Raw genomic sequence first — 17,550 nt, forward strand, 5'->3', positions numbered from 1 at the left:
GTAGACATGAGCGGAGAGTTTGCGTTGTTACTCCTGCAACTGTGGACTTTCTTGCCTCCACCCACCGGCCGCCACCGACCGTCTGATCCTTACTCCGTGGAGGGAAAAAAAAAAAATCTCAGACCGGCTGCCTTGCCTCGTTGAGAAACCTGGCTTCCCTCGGAGAGACTGGCGGTCACCACACCCGTGGCCACACCCCTCTGACGTTTAGGTATGACTATATAATCTCACTAAAACACTAGTTACACAATAAGCAGATAAGACGATAAGAGTAAATGTGTCTAACAACATCTGAATCGCTCCCACTGCCCTCGTCTTTTTTTTTTCTTTCTAGTCCTTCACTGTCACTTTCCTCATCTACAAATTAGGGCTGGGCGATATTTCCTTTTTTTAATATTGCGATATTTTTAGGCCATATCGCGATATACGATATATATTACGATATTTTGCCTTGGCCTTGAATGAACACTTGATGCAAATAATCACAGCAGTTTGATGATTCTATGTGTGTACATTAAAACATTCTTCTTCATATTGCATTAATATATGCTAATTTTAAACTTTCATGCAGAGAGGGAAATCACAACTAAGTCAATTGACCAAAAGTGTATTTATTAAAGTTATTAAGCAATGGCACAAACATTCAGGACATTTCCAAAACATAAATTGCAAGATTGTCATAGACATTTTAAGTGTCAAATAAAAATGAGCTGCATAATAGGAAATCAAATAGTATTCGTCCTTCACTGTGTGGTATGTTACTAAAGTTATGAAATCCTCTTCATTCTCTAGCGAGTGACTTTACAAATGATGCTACATATTAGCAGTAATGCTACTTTTTATAGCAATGCTTTTTCCCCCCACACTTGACAAATTACGGTTGTTTGTTCGACATATTCCCTTTTGAAGCCGAACCACCGCCAGATGATGGAAACCCTGCTGTTTTTATTGGGAATTAAGTATTCCTTCATTTGTTGCCAGATCCGCACCATCTTTCTCTCGTACGGCTAAGTTAGCAGCTAACGTTAGCCACGCCGCTACCTCTCTGCTGGGCGAGGGCGTGTATGTGACGTGTGACGTGACAGTTTGTGATGTATGTAAGAATGTGCGCCTGCTTGTCTGTGAGGAGGAGACCCAGGAAAGAGCGAGAAGAGCCTGAAGTGTACGCCCGCAGCTAAAAGTCCTACGTGAGAACGTATACTCGAATTTTACGATATAGTCATTTTCTTCATCGCACAAAGACAAACCCGCGATATATCGTATATATCGATGTATCGCCCAGCCCTACCACGAATCTTTCATCCTCGCTCAAATTTATGGGGAAATCATCGCTTTCTCGGTCCGAATCGCTCTCGCTGCTGGTGGCCATGATTGTAAACAATGAGAGGATGTGAGGAGCTCCACAACCTGTGACGTCACGCGCACATTGTCTGCCACTTCCGGTACAGGCAAAGCTTTTTTATTAGCGAGAAAAAGTTGTGAACTTTATTGTCGATGTTCTCTAATAAATCCTTTCAGCAAAAATATGGCAATATCACGAAATGATCAAGTATGACAAGTAGAATGGACCTGCTATCCCCGTTTAAATAAGAAAATCTCATTTCAGTAGGCCTTTAACTTACAATTTAGTGGCAATACATTGCAAAAAAGTTGTCACAGGGGCATTTTTACCAATGTGTTACATGGCCTTTCCTTTTAACAACACTGGGAACGGAGGAGACACATTTTTGAAGCTTTTCAGACGGAATTATTTTCCATTTTTGCTTGATGTACAGCTTAATAGTTCAACAGTCCGGGGTCTCCATTGTGGTATTTAGGCTTCATATTGCTCCACACATGTTCAATGGGAGACAGGTCTACACTACAGGCAGGCCAGTCTAGTACCTGCACTCTTTTATTACGAAGCGACGTTGTAGTAACACGAGGCTTGGCATTGTCTTGCTGAAATAAGCAGGGGCGTCCATGATGACGTTGCTTGGATGGCAACATATGTTGCTCCAAAACCTGTATGTACCTTTTCAGCATTAATGGTGCCTTCACAGGTGTGTAAGTTACCCATGCCTTGGGCACTAATACACCCCCATACCATCACGCATGCTGCCTTTTACACTTTGCGCCTAGAACAATCCGGATGGTTCTTTTCCTCTTTGGTCCGGGGGACACAATGTCCACAGTTTCCAAAAACAATTTGAAATGTGGACTCGTCAGACCAGAAAACACTTTTCCACTTTGCATCAGTCCATCTTAGATGAGCTTGGGCGCAGCAAAGCCGGCTGTGTTTCTAGGTGTTGTCGATAAACGGCTTTGACTTTGCATAGAAGAGTTTTAACTTGCACTTACAGATGTAGCGACCAACTTTAGTTACTGACAGTGTTTTTATGATGTGCTCCTGAGCCCATGTGGTGATATCCTTTACACATTTGTGTCGCTTTTTGATGCAGTACCGCCTGAGGGATCGAAGGTGCATAATATCATGACTTACATGCAGGGATTTCTCACGATTCTCTGAACCTTATGATATTACGGAAAGTAGATGGTGATATCCCTAAATTCCTTACAATAGCTTGTTGAGAAATGTTGTTCTTAATCTGTTGGACAATTTGCTCTGGCATTTGTTCGTAAATGACTGAGTATTTCATGGAAGCTGCTTTTATACCCAATCATGGCACCCACCTCTTCCCAATCAGCCTGTTCATCTGTGGGATGTTCCAAATAAGTGTTTGATTAGCATTTGTCAACTTTCTCAGTCTTTTTTGCCACTTGTGCCAGCTTTTTTTAAACATGTTGCAGGCATCAAATCATAAATGAGCTAATATTTGCCAAAAAATAACAAAGTTTTCCATTTTCTACGTTAAATATCTTGTCTTTGCAGTCTATTCAATTGAATATAAGTTGAAAAGGATTTGCAAATCATTGTATTCTCTTTTTATTTAACGTGACAACTTCACTGCTTTTGGGGTTTGAAATAAAAACTATATTTTTTTACGTATAAGTAGTGAAGTTCATCCAGAAAAAGTAGAGCAGACTGACACTTCAAGTTTGAGCTTCTTTTGCCAAAGTTGAGTTGTTCGTTTTCTAAGTTGGAAATCAGGCCTTGAAGTTCCTTTTCAAATGCAGCAATAGTCTCCTTTCACAGTCAGCATAAAAACAGGTTTGATCTAAGTTAAGTTAAAGTACCAATGATTGTCACACACACACACACCAGGTATGGCAAAATGGTTCTCTGCAATTGACCCATCACCCTTGATCACCCCCTGGGAGGTGAGGGGAACAGTGAGCGGCAGTGGTGGCCGCGCCCAGGAATCATTTTTGGTGATTTCACCCCCAATTCCAACCCTTGATGCTGAGTGTCAAGCAGGGATGTAATGGATCCCATTTTTTATAGTCTTTAATATGACTCGGCCGGGGTTTGAACTCATGACCTACCCATCTCAGGGCGGACACTCTAACCACTAGGCCACTGGTCTGCTGTTGTCTTCACGTGATGCTTTCAATTTGCACTTTTTCTGTGTATCAAATGCTGATATTAGCCACTTTGGGATGGGTACCTTTCACATTTGAACCGATATGATCCAAATCCCTTGACTCGATGCCGGTACTTAACAGCACCAATTTTCTGTACTTTAGTGTGCATTAATAAATATTGTTTTTAATTAAAACATTCAAAAAACAATTTTATTCAAGGAACATTTTATACATTTAATTGTGGCCATGGGCCGACGGGATGGTCTCTTTCACATCCCCTGAGATGGCCAAAGAGATGTTGATTGAAGCAACTTTTTTACCCTGATGTGGGATCTGAACCAATGATGTTGTTGTGGCGTGTGCAGCCCTTTGAGACACTTGTGATTTAGGGCTACATAAGTAAACATTGATTGACATTGATTAACCCTTTGTGAGGGTTGTCACGTGTGTCACATCCAGGTTGCCAGTTACACACACCGCCATCTTGGTCTGGCTACTGCCAACGGTAAAGTTATTAAATATGTCAGACCTTAGTCCATCTAAAAGTTACCATTCTCAACTTATTTATGACATAGCCAGGAACAATACCAGGATTTGTATCGTGATTGCCTTTGAAAGATGGGGCAGTATAGCTTGGTTGGTAGAGTGGCCGTGCCAGCAACTTGAGGGTTCAAGGTTCGATCCCTGCTTCCACCATCCTAGTCACTGCCGTTGTGTCCTTGGGCAAGACACTTTACCCACCTGCTCCCAGTGCCACCCACACTGGTTTAAATGTAACTTAGATATTGGCTTTCACTATGTAAAGCGCTTTGAGTCACTAGAGAAAAAGCGATATATAGATATAATTAACAAGTTACCATTAACATTCCGCCCGATTGTAGCTGAGATAGGCGCCAGCGCCCCCCGCGATCCCAAAAGGGAATAAGCGGTAGAAATGGATGGATGGCAATTAACAAGACCATTGAAGGCGGAGAAGACTTTTTCATCTGACGCCAAACTTGCTAATTTCCTCCTTGATTGGTAAGTCAGGCATTTACATTTTCTTACTACTTGTAATAAATGGAAATGGTCATTTGGTATGTAAACTATATTTTCCAATACGGTCTATGGTCTTGTCTAACAAAGCTAGTATGTAGCTTAGCATGCTAGCCCGGTCAATCACACATCGACATACAGGCTGTTGGGGGGAAATATATGCCTGTTAGCCTGTATGTGTCACGGCGGGGTTTCCGCAGCTTACTGCGGGGTTCGTTCTCCCACAATGGAGACGGACCATTTCGGACAAGGCATGCAGGTAAGAACATGATCTAATCCTCAACAATCAAAGTAGTACAACAAAACGGAACACAAGGCAACGCTGATCGTACTTGGAGCTAAAGCAAATACTTAGCGCAGGGAAACATAGAAATATGGACCTGGAACACTCACCAAACTGTGGCATGAAAAAAACAAGACTTACGTAGCAGGTTATGTGAAGCAAACAATGACGCCAGACCGAGTGTGGCTAGCAACGTGAAAGGATAGCTCTGTGATTAGTGCCCGGCAGCAGTTGAACATGCCGAACACTAATCAGAGGCAGGTGGAAATAATATGTAATCATGGTTACTAACAAGGGTGCACAAATACAGGAACTGAGGGAGTCCAGATCTCACAGAACATAACAAAAAACATGATCCGGATCACAACAATATGTCCATGTGTCATCAATCGACGGGGCAACATATATTTTCGACCAATAAAATCTATTTCCTTCTCAATATGCTGATACGCTGAGGAAATGGGTTCCAACATTAGCACAGCTGTCATTTGAAATGTATGGAGACAAATCGCATGATAAAATTATTCCTCATTGGAGTTTGCATATTGTGGACTACATGTACCAAGTTATATGGCAATCTGAAAACTGAAACAGAAGCCTATAGGCATACCTTGGTAAAATGTGTCTCCTCTTTAGTTTTGGGCGTACATCAGGTTGCGAAGCATGCTTTACTTATTTTCAGCAGTATAACCATTGCTAGCGTTCGTTGTAGGTGGTTTTAGTCTCGGTTTTCTATAGTACAGACAATAACCATATGATTGCCATTTGTTGTGATATTGTACGTAGACATGACGTACTTCTTCCTTAAAAACAGCCTAATTTCTGTGTAAAATGTGTTGGTTAGATATTTGTTCTTGACAAAACGCTTGGCTATTCAGCTATTATTGTCCCAGCACTTCATTCCCTATTAAGAGGCAGTGGAAATGTTGTTACGCCAGGGTTGTACGATATACCTGTACTGGTATAGTATCACGGTACTAGTGAATCAAAAACGGTAAAGTACCGCTTTAAGGGCATGATAGTGCTTCATCACGTCGTGACATTGCTGGTTTAACAAGCAGAGGAGCATGTTCGGCAGCGCACATACACAGAGTACTTACAAGCAGACACAGTATGTAGACAGAAAAGGGAGAACGGACGCATTCTGGTGTAAAAAGTAAAGATAAAGGTGAAATTATAACACTGAAACACCCTCAGGAAGAGGTGCTTTAAGACATGGCCAGCTAGTGGCTAACATCTGTCCGCAGTCGGCAGTGTTTTAGCTACTTCTAAATCACTAATCCTGGCCTCCATGGCGACAAAGTAAGTTTCTTACAAGTACCATGATCAGGAGGATGAGGAATAGCAAAACATGCTTCACTACACACCGTGGGAGGATACCATAGCTCACCGGCGTCACAATGTAAACAAATGCCATGGTTAGATCTACACCTGACATCCACTGTAATGATACAAAATACAGGAGCGTATATCTTCGATACTACTATGATTACCGTATTTTCTGGGACATAGGACGCACTGGATTATAAGGCGCACTGCCGATGAATGGTCTATTTTTGATCTTTGTTCATATATAAGGCGCACCGGATTAAAGGCGCATTAAAAGAGTCATATTACAAAAAAATCTACATTGGATAAACTTCCTTGTGGTCTACATAACATGTAATTGTGGTTCTTTGGTCAAAATGTTGCATAGATGTTTTACAGATCATCTTCAAGCCACTTTCCGACAAATGCTTGCAAATGCTCCGTTTTGTGGGCGGTCTTATTTACATGCCTCACCTTCGACAGCGTCTTCTCCCCGTCATCTTTGTTGTAGCGGTGTGGCGTGCAAGGACGGGAGTGGAAGAAGTGTCAAAAGATGGCGCTAACCGTTTTAATGACATACAGACTTTACTTCAATCAATAACGGAGCAGCATCTCCTCATCCGTAAACAAAAACAAGACCCGAAATGTGTCCCGTGAAAAACCGTCCGACCGGAACTCTCTAATAACTGAAGTTCCTCGAGTGATTAATGTAAACTCATTATACCGGTATGTTTTAGCGCTTTCATGGCGAGTTTACCGACAGATATAAGTAAGAACTTTACACTACATTATATTACAAATGGCAACAGCGGAGGATGAATGTTCCATAACAAGTAGAGAAAAAAAAAAAGCTTATTGACTATGACGTCGTCACGGATTAGGATTTATGCAGATCCCAAATACAAATCAGCAGGAACCAGAAGGTAAGAAAGGTTGCTTTTGCATAATATTGCGAAACAAAACGCCACATAATAGGTCTTACCTTATACAAACCCCATTTCCATATGAGTTGGGAAATTGTGTTAGATGTAAATATAAACGGAATACAATAATTTGCAAATCATTTTCAACCCATATTCAGTTGAATATGCTACAAAGACAACATATTTGATGTTCAAACTGATAAACATTTTTTTTTTTTGCAAATAATCATTAACTTTAGAAATTGATGCCAGCAACACGTGAAAAAGAAGTTGGGAAAGGTGGCAATAAATACTGATAAAGTTGAGGAATGCTCATCAAACACTTATATGGAACATCCCAAAGGTGTGCAGGCTAATTGGGAACAGTTGGGTGCCATGATTAGGTATAAAAGCAGCTTCCATGAAATGTTAAGTAATTCACAAACAAGGATGGGGTGAGGGTCACCACTCTTTGTAAGCAAATTGTCGAACAGTTTTAGAACAAGATTTCTCAACGAGCTATTGCACGGAATTTAGGGATTTCAGCATCTACGGTCCATATAATCATTAAAAAGTTCAGAGAATCTGGAAAAATCACTGCACGTCAAGCGATGATATTACAGACTTTTGATCCCTCAGGCGGTACTGCATCAAAAACGGACATCAGTGTGTAAAGGATATCACCACATGGGCTCAGGACCCTTTCATAAAACCACTGTCAGTAACTACAGTTGGTCGCTACATCTGTAAGTGTGAGTTAAAACTCTACTATGCAAAGCCAAACCCATTAATCAACAAAATCCTGAAACGCAGCCAGCTTGGCTGGGCCCGAGCTCACCTAAGATGGACTGATGCAAAGTGGAAAGGTCCACATTTCAAATTATATTTGGAAACAGAGGACGTGGTGTCCTCCAGAACAAGGAGGAAAATAACCATTCGGATTGTTATAGGCGCAAAGTTCAAAAACCAGAATCTGTGATGGTTCATAACTTTTATGGACAGAATTTCTAGGCGCAGTCAAGGCGTTGAGGGGTTCCGGTTTGGTGGTCGCGGGATTAGGTCTCTGCTTTTTGCAGATGATGTGGTCCGGATGGCTTCATCTGGCCGGGATCTTCAGCTCTTACTGGATCGGTTCGCAGCCGAGTGTGAAGCGACCGGAATGAAACTCAGCACCTCCAAGTCCGAGTCCATGGTTCTCGCCCGGAAAAATGTGGGATGCCATCTCCGGGTTGGGGAGGAGACCCTGCCCCAAGTTGAGGAGTTCAAGTACCTAGGAGTCTTGTTCACGAGAGAGGGAAGAGTGGATCATGAGATCGACAGGCGGATCGGTGCGGCGTCTTCAGTAATGCGGACGTTGTACCGATCCGTTGTGGTGAAGGAGCTGAGCCGGAAGGCAAAGCTCTCAATTTACCGGTCGATCTACGTTCCCATCCTCACCTATGGTCATGAGCTTTGGGTCATGACCGAAAGGATAAGATCACGGGTACAAGCGACTGAAATTAGTTTCCTCCGCCTGTGTGGCGGGGCTCTCCCTTAGAGATAGAGTGAGAAGCTCTGCCATCCGGGAGGAGCACAAAGTAAAGCCGCTGCTCCTCCACATCGAGAGGAGCCGGATGAGGAAGTTCGGGCATCTGGTCAGGATGCCGACCGAACGCCTCTCTTGACCAGATGCCCCCCGAACGCCTCCCTAGGGAGGTTTTTGGGGCACGTCCAACCGGTAGGAGGCCACGGGGAAGACCCAGGACACGTTGGGAAGACTATGTCTCCCGGCTGGCCTGGGAACGCCTCGGTAACCCCCGGGAAGAGCTAGACGAAGTGGCTGAGGAGAAGGAAGTCTGGGCTTCCCTGCTTAGGCTGCTACCCCCGCGACCCGACCTCAGATAAGCGGAAGAAAATGGATGGATGGATGGATGTTGTCATCCAAGCAACGTCATCATGGACGCCCCTACTTATTTCAGCAAGACAAGTGTTACAACAGCGTGGCTTCGTAAAAAGAGTGCGAGTACTTTCCTGGCCCTGACTGTTGTACGACTGAAGCTCTACATAAAACAAGAATGGGAAAGAAATCCCCTTTCAAAGCTTCAACAATTATTTTTTTCAGTTCCCAAACGTTTATTGAGTGTTGTTAAAAGAAAAGGTGATGTAACACAGTGGTGAACATGCCCTTTCCCAACTACTTTGGCACGTGTTGCAGCCATGAAATTCTACGTTAATTATTATTTGCAAAAAAAAAATAAAGTTTATGAGTTTGAACATCAAATATCTTGTCTTTGTAGCTTATTCAATTGAATACGGGTTGAAAAGGATTTGCGAATCATTTTATTCCGTTTATATTTACATCTAACACAATTTCCCAACTCATATGGAACAGGGTTTGTACACACACCATAATAATACTCATATGTCGAAGCACATCAAACTGTCCGGCTTCATCGCTTACCATAGTCGTACTAAAACATATTAATAGATTTTGGCGCGATGTGTCTAATGTTTTATAGTTTCAATGGAACATATAAAATGTTGGTGTTGTTTACTTGAGTCACATTGCCATCATATTGCAGTCTACACGTATATATTATGTTTGCCTGCCATCTACTGGTCACACTTATCATTACACAATGTACCAAATAAAATTCCTTAGAGGTCAGTAAGCAAAACCAGAATGATTCCATACATTAGGCGCACCCGGTTTATAAGGCGCACTGTCAAGTTTAGAGGGGAAAAAAAAAGAAAACGGTACATCGATATTTTTCAGCGTCACAATTTTTTTTTTTTTTAACTCAGAAAAAACGTCCTTGGACACATGAGGATTTTAAATAAGACAAATGTATGATCCTGTATCTACTTGGTATTGGATCAATACATACACTTGTGGTATCACCCAAAACTAATTTAAAAGTATCAAAGAAGAGAATCGTAAGTGATTATTAAATTTTTACAGAAGTGTAGATAGCACATGTTGAAATAGAAAAAAAACTAATTGTAAAAGTAAATTAACAATGAACTATACTGAGCTATACCGCCCCATGGCGGTATAGCTCAGTTGGTTGAGTGGCCGTGCCAGCAACCTGAGGGTTGCAGGTTCGATTCCCGCTTCCGCCATCCTAGTCACTGCCGATGTGTCCTTGGGCAAGACACTTTACCCACCTGCTCCCAGTGCCACCCACACTGGTTTAAATGTAACTTAGATATTGGGTTTCACTATGTAAGGCGCTTTGAGTCACTAGAGAAAAGCGCTATATAAATATAATTCACTTCATTGATAATCCATTTTTACAGTTTGTCCCTAATAATGTAAACAAAATAATAGGTAAATAAATGACACAATATGTTACCACATACTTCAGCAGACAATTTAGGAGCCTTTGTTTGTTTACTTACTACTAAAGGACAAATTGTCAAGTATGTTCACTATTTTAGAATCATACCAAAGACTATTGAGTTATACCAAAGACTATCGAATCATACCAAATATTATAAAAATGGGACCCATTACCTCCCTGCTGGGCAATCAGCATCAAGGGTTGGAATTGGGGGTTAAATTACCAAAAATGATTCCCGGGCACGGCCACTGCTGCTGCCCACTGGTCCCCTCACCTCCCAGGGGGTGAACAAGAGGATGGGTCAAATGCAGAGGACAAATTTCACCTCACCGAGTGTGTGTGTGACAATCATAGGTACTTTAACTTTATTCTATTTAATGACAAAATTGCAATAAAAAACATGTTTAATGTACCCTAATATTTTTTGTTAAAATAAAGCCAATAATGCCATTTTTTTGTGGTCCCCCTTATTTCAAAAAGTACCGAAACGTATTGAAATACATTTTGGTACTAAAATATTGGTATCGGGACAACCCTACATACCAGGTAGCGTAACATGGCGCCGTTGGATTTTGCGTTAATCAGTATGATTTGGTCGATGCCAAAAAAGTCCCGGATTCGGAGACCATTCCTACTTATGCAGCCTTCCAAAAGACTTCGAAGTTGTACAATTCCTTTATTTCCTACGGACGTCCTTAGAAGGATCACTCTTGTCGAGTTATGGATCTGAACTCACTGACCGAGAAAAATAATTTTTTTCGTAGCAGACTTCTTCTGACAAATGTAATCCATAGATAGTTACATTGGACTCACATGTATGTTTGGTGGCTTGTTTGATCCACGGATGCCGCAAAGCCTTTTCCGGGGTGAGTCGCTTCGCTGCGTCGTATCTGAGCGACCACACCAAACCATTGCATTGATCGTCTGCATCACGAACAACATAATATTCTACTCAACCTACTCCAGGCAGCAGCGAATGAAATCCAGAAACTTTGGATTTTTCGACTTCAGCCTCATGGCGAGAGGGTTCTTGGGCTGTTTTTTGTCCTGCTCGTCCACGCTCTCTGCATCACAGGAGACCGAGTCATCGATCACGTTGAGAAAACCATGTCACTTTAACCTTTTGCTCACCCATGCAGTAGTTTTTCTTGCTGGCGGCGGCCTGCAAGTCCACAGGGGGAAGACCGAGCACCTGAGGAACAGTCACAGTCATTAACTAAAAACAGCAGGGAATGGACTAAGTAGGAGTTATTTATTACCCTCGTTATACAGTTAAAAATGTCCGCTTTGTCTTTGCCTTTGAAGAGGAATAATCCCCAGTCCAGCTCGGCCAGCGTGCAGCCCAGGCTCCACATGTCCGATGCTGTGGTGCAACATTTGCCAACCAGACGCTCCGGGGCCATGTAGGCCAGGGTCTGATTTGTGGGCCGACCTGTGGGACGAGATGGAGTTCATGTGTCTCCTTGGAAAAGGTCTCCAAATCACTTTCACGGAGGGGCCGGTGGGTCCTGACCTCTTATAAAGATGCTCCCACCAAAGTCGCTCACGGCGGCATTGTTTTCTTTGTCCAATAGGATGTTCTCCTGAAAGATCACAACTTGTAAACACCTCAAATAACAGATAAGAATTTTTACAAGGTTGCGGCACGTCGAGACTAACTTTATTAGATTAACTTAGACAAACTTTATTGATGAACAAAGAAAATTTAAATTGTTTTTATGTGTTTTTTAATTTTATTTAATTTTCTATTATTTTTGTTTACACTTTATACTAATTATATTTTACAGACCATCTTCAAGCCGCTTTCTAAACTTCTCTTCAGGATACGCCGTTTTGTGGGCACTCTTATTCACGTGCCTCCACTTCGACTGTGTCTTCTCCCCGCCATCTTTGTTGTAGTTTTTAGCGCTTCCATAGCAATCTAGTGACAGATATAAGTTCAAATTAAATGCTACTTTGTACCAAAAATGACAACAGCGGACGGAGGATGCATGTGCATTTGCAAGCCAGTCTGCCCAACAATAAGAGGATAGAGAAAAATAAGCTAATTGAATACAATGGCGGATTCCTGCAACACACTCTGGGTGAAACTACCATACATGGAGATATTGGTTGACTTCACACTTGGGAAAAATGTTACAAATCGGGCAATTTCTAAACGGCTGATTTTGGGGAAGATTGGAAGAAGGCAAGATTGTTTTATAAATATCTCCACCATGCCTCCATGCTTAATTTTACATTATTGGGACTTACGTAGACCCCAAAACCAGGGACCAACCGGTAAAAAAAAGTTGATTTTGCATAATAGGTCTGCTTTAAGCTTGAATTGGTAAGAATAATATTTGGATCTTTACCAAATTTTATGTTTTTTTAAATAACAGTACATATTTTGGTCTGGACAATGAAGTAACTGCATGAAAATAGGTTACAGACTGCTCATTGTGCATAGTACATCCATTGCATTTAGGAACCTTGCCCTAACCAAGATGGCCGCTACACAAACATGTCAGGACGGGCTGCTCCTGCGCTACAAAGTAACTATTGAAAGTTCTGGTTTCCTGTGTTAGTTATTCCCCAAGAGTACATTATATATTATATATATATATATATATATATATATATATATATATATATATATATATATAAAAATACATATAAATACATATATATACATATTTATATGTATATACAACATATTTCCCCAAGAGTACATACATATACGTATATATATATATATATATATATATATATATATATATATATATATATATATATATATATATATATATATACATACATATATATATATATATATATATATATATATATATATATATATATATACATACATATATATACATATTTATATGTATATACAACATATTTGATGTTCAAACTGAAAAAAGGTTTTTTTCAAATAATCATTAACTTTACAATTTGATGCGAGCAACACATGACAAAGAAGTTGGGAAAGGTGGCAATAAATACTGATTAAGTTAAGGAATGCTCATCAAACACTTATTTGAAACATCCCACAGGTATGCAGGCTAATTGGGAACAGGTGGGTGCCATGATTGGGTATAAAAACAGCTTCCTAAAAAATGCTCAGTCTTTCACAAGAAAGGATGGGGCGAGGTACACCCCTTTGTCCACATGGGCTCAGGAACACTTCAGAAAACCACTGTCACTAAATTCAGTTTGTCGCTACATCTGTAAGTGCAAATTAAAGCTCTACTATGTAAAGCAAAATCCATTTATCAAAAACATCCAAAAACGCCGCCGGCTTCTCTGTGCCGGAAATCATCTATGATGGACTGATGCAAAGTGGAAAAGTGTTCTGTGGTCTGACGAGTCCACATTTCAAATTGTTTTTGGAAATATTCGACATTGTGTCATCTGGACCAAAGGGGAAACGAACCATTCAGACTGTTATCAACGTAAAAGCCAGCATCTGTGATGGTATGAGGGTGCCTTAGTGCCCAAGGCATGGGTAACTTACACATCTGTGAAAGCACCAATAATGCTGAAAGGTACACATTCAGCACGTGTTACAACAGCGTGGATTCGTAAAAAAAGTGTGCGGGTACTTTCCTGGCCTGCCTGCAGTCCAGACCTGTCTTCCATCAAATATGTGTGGCACATTATGAAGCGTAAAATACGACAACGGAGTCCCTGGACTGTTGAATGACTGAAGCTCTACATAAAAAAAGAATGGGAAAAAATTCCACTTTCAAAGCTTCAACAATTAGTTTCCTCAGTTCCCAAACGTTTATTGAGTACTGTTAAAAGAAAAGGTGATGTAACACAGTGGTAAACATGCCCTTTCCCAACTACTTTGGCACATGTTGCAGCCGGGAATTTCTAAGTTATGGGGCGGCATAGCTCGGTTGGTAGAGTGGCCGTGCCAGCAACTTGAGGGTTGCAGGTTCGATTCCCGCTTGTGCCATCCTAGTTACTGCCGTTGTTTCCTTGGGCAAGACACTTTACCCACCTGCTCCCAGTTACTGCCGTTGTTTCCTTGGGCAAGACACTTTACCCACCTGCTCCCAGTGCCACCCACACTGGTTTAAATGTAACTTAGATATTGGGTTTCACTATGTAAAGCGCTTTGAGTCACTTGAGAAAAGCGCTATATAAATATAATTCACTTCACTTCACAATTATTATTTGCAAAAAAATACAGTTTATGAGTTTGAACATCAAATATCTTGTCTTTGTAGTACATTCAATTGAATATGGGTTAAAAAGGATTTGCAAATATACAAATACATCTATATAAATCGAAGACTTCTATGGATACACAACAAAATGGACTCAGATTTCCTGTGCCCGGACGCGGGTCACCGGGGCCCCCCTCTGGAGCTAGGCCCGGAGTTGGGGCACGATGGCGAGCGCCTGGTGGCCGGGCCTGTTCCCATGGGGCCCGGCCGGGCACAGCCCGAAAACGCAACGGGGGTCATCCCTTCAATGGGCTCACCACTCATAGGAGGGGCCATAGAGGTCGGGTGCATTGTGAGCTGGGCGGCAGCTGAAGGCAGGGCACTTGGCGGTCCGAACCTCGGCTACATAAGCTAGCTCTTAGGACTTGGAACGTCCCCTCACTGGGGGGGAAGGAGCCTGAGCTATTGCGCGAGGTAGAGAAGTTCCGGCTGGATATGGTCGGACTCACCTCCACGCACAGCAAGGGCTCTGGAACCAGTTCTCTCGAGAGGGACTGGACTCTCTTTCACTCTGGCGTTGCCGGCAGTGAGAGGCGACGAGCTGGGGTGGCAATTCTTGTTGCCCCCCGGCTCAAAGCCTGCACGTTGGAGTTCAACCCTGTGGACGAGAGGGTAGCTTCCCTCTGCCTTCGGGTGGGGGGGGCGGGTCCTGACTGTTGTTTGTGCTTACGCACCAAACAGCAGTTCAGAGTAGGCACCCTTTTTGGATACACTCGAGGGAGTACTGGAAAGTGCTCCCCCGGGTGATTCCATTGTCCTACTGGGGGACTTCAACGCTCATGTTGGCAACGACAGTGAAACCTGGAGAGGCGTAATTGGGAAGAATGGCTGCCCGGATCTAAACCCCAGTGGTGTTTTAATATTGGACTTTTGTGGTCTGTCACAGATTGTCCATAACAAACACCATGTTCAAACATAGGGGTGTCCATATGTGCACTTGACACCAGGACACCCTAGGCCGCAGTTCCATGATCGACTTTGTAGTTGTGTCATCGGATTTGCGGCCTCATGTTTTGGACACTTGGGTGAAAAGAGGGGTGGAGCTTTCTAACGATCACCACCTGGTGGTGAGTTGGCTGCGATGGTGGGGGAGGATGCCAGACAGACCTTGCAGGCCCAAGCGCATTGTGAGGGTCTGCTGGGAACGTCTGGCAGAGTCTCCTGTCAGAGAGTTTCAATTACTACCTCCAGAAGAACTTCGAACATGTCACAAGGGAGGTGCTGGACATTGAGTCCGAGTGGACCATGTTCCACATCCTCTATTGTCGAGGCGGAAGATTGGAGCTGTGGCCGCAAGGTAGTTATTGCCTGTCGTGGCGGTAATTCCAGAACCTGTTGGTGGACACCAGCAGTGAGTGATGCCGTCAAGCTAAAGAAGGAGTCCTATCGGGTTCTTTTGCCTCATAGGACTCCGGAGGCAGTGGATGGGTACCGACAAGCCAAGCGGTGTGCAACTTCAGCGTTCGCGGAGGCAACAACTCGGACATGGAGAAGTTCGGGGAAGCCAAGGAAAACGACTTCCGGACGGCCTTGAAACGAATCTGGACTACCATCCGCCGCCTCAGGAAGGGGAAGCATTGCACTGTCAACACCGTGTATGGTGCGGATGGTGTTCTGCTGACCTCGACTGCGGATGCCGTGGATCTGTGGAAGGAATACTTCGGAGACGTCCTCAATCCCACCAACACGTCTTCCTATGAGGAAGCAGTGCCAGGGGAATCTGTGGTGGACTCTCCTATTTCTGGGGCTGAGGTTTCTGAGGTAGTTAAAAATCTCCTCGGTGGCAAGGCCCCGGGGGTGGATGAGAGCCGCCCGGAGTTTCTTTAGGATCTGGATGCTGTGGGGCTGTCTTGGTTGACAAGACTCTGCAGCATTGCGTGGACATCGGGGGCGGTACCTCTGGATTGACGGACCGGGGTGTCGGTCCCTCTCTTTAAGAGGGGGGACCGGAGGGTGTGTTCTTACTATCGTGGTATCACACTCCACAGCCTTCCCGGTAAGGTTTATTCAGGTGTACTGGAGAGGAGGCTACGCCGGATAGTCGAACCTCGGATTCAGGAGGAACAGTGTGGTTTTCGTCCTGGTCGTGGAACCGTGGACCAGCTCTATACTCTCGGCAGGGTCCTTGAGGGTGCATGGGAGTTTGCCCAACCAGTGTACATGTGCTTTGTGGACTTGGAGAAGGCATTCAACTGTGTCCCTCGGGAAGTCCTGTGGGGAGTGCTCAGAGAGTAAGGGGTACCGGACTGTCTGATTGAAGCGGTTCGCTCCCTTTACGATCAGTGTCAGAGCTTGGTACGCATTGCCTAGAGTAAGTCGGGCACGTTTCCAGTGAGGGTTGGACTCCACCAAGGGTGCCCTTGGTCATAGATTCTGTTCATAACTTTTATGGACATAATTTCTAGGCACAGTCAAGGCGTTGAGGGGTTCCGGTTTGGTGGCCGCAGGATCAGGTCTCTGCTTTTTGCAGATGATGTGGTCCTGATGGTTTCATCTAGCCAGGATCTTCAGCTCTCACTGGATCGGTTCGCAGCCGAGTGTGAAGCGACTGGAATGAGAATCAGCACCTCCAAGTCCGAGTCCATGGTTCTCGCCTGGAAAAGGGTGGAGTGCTACCTCCGGGTTGGGGAGGAGACCCTGCCCCATGTGGAGGACTTCAAGTACCTAGGAGTCTTGTTCACGAGTGAGGGAAGAGTGGATTGTGAGATCGACAGGCGGATTGGTGCAGCGTCTTCAGTAATGCGGACGTTGTATCGGTTTGTTGTGGTGAAGAAGGAGCTGAGCCGGAAGGCAAAGCTCTCAATTTACCGGTCGATCTACGTTCCCATCCTCACCTATGGTCATGAGCTTTGGGTCATGACCGAAAGGACTAGATCACGGGTACAAGCGGCCGAAATGAGTTTCCCCTGCCGGATGGCGGGGCTCTCCCTTAGAGATAGGGTGAGAAGCACTGTCATCCGGGAGGAGCTCAAAGTAAAACCGCTGCTCCTCTACATCGAGAGGAACCAGGTGAG

The 17,550-nt window shown here is 43.5% G+C and overlaps 2 protein-coding genes across 8 annotated transcripts in view; one reads left to right on the forward strand and one right to left on the reverse strand.

Moving 5' to 3' along the window:
* LOC133541975 (rap1 GTPase-activating protein 1-like) overlaps positions 1-17,550 on the forward strand; it is a 397,810-nt gene that overhangs the window by 147,113 nt on the left and 233,147 nt on the right. The gene's annotated exons all lie outside the window — the stretch shown is intronic.
* Positions 1-17,550, reverse strand: part of LOC133542024 (dual specificity tyrosine-phosphorylation-regulated kinase 4-like) — a 61,143-nt gene that overhangs the window by 10,090 nt on the left and 33,503 nt on the right. For both annotated transcript variants that reach the window (XM_061885813.1, XM_061885823.1), the window contains 5 exons: positions 11,830-11,899; positions 11,576-11,748; positions 11,448-11,508; positions 11,278-11,380; positions 11,130-11,206 (listed from right to left, as the gene is read on the reverse strand). In XM_061885813.1, coding sequence (XP_061741797.1) covers positions 11,130-11,206; positions 11,278-11,380; positions 11,448-11,508; positions 11,576-11,748; positions 11,830-11,899 — 484 coding nt within the window. The remainder of the gene's footprint in view (positions 1-11,129; positions 11,207-11,277; positions 11,381-11,447; positions 11,509-11,575; positions 11,749-11,829; positions 11,900-17,550) is intronic.

Source organism: Nerophis ophidion, linkage group LG02 (genome assembly GCF_033978795.1).
Source record: "Nerophis ophidion isolate RoL-2023_Sa linkage group LG02, RoL_Noph_v1.0, whole genome shotgun sequence".
NCBI lineage: Eukaryota > Metazoa > Chordata > Actinopteri > Syngnathiformes > Syngnathidae > Nerophis > Nerophis ophidion.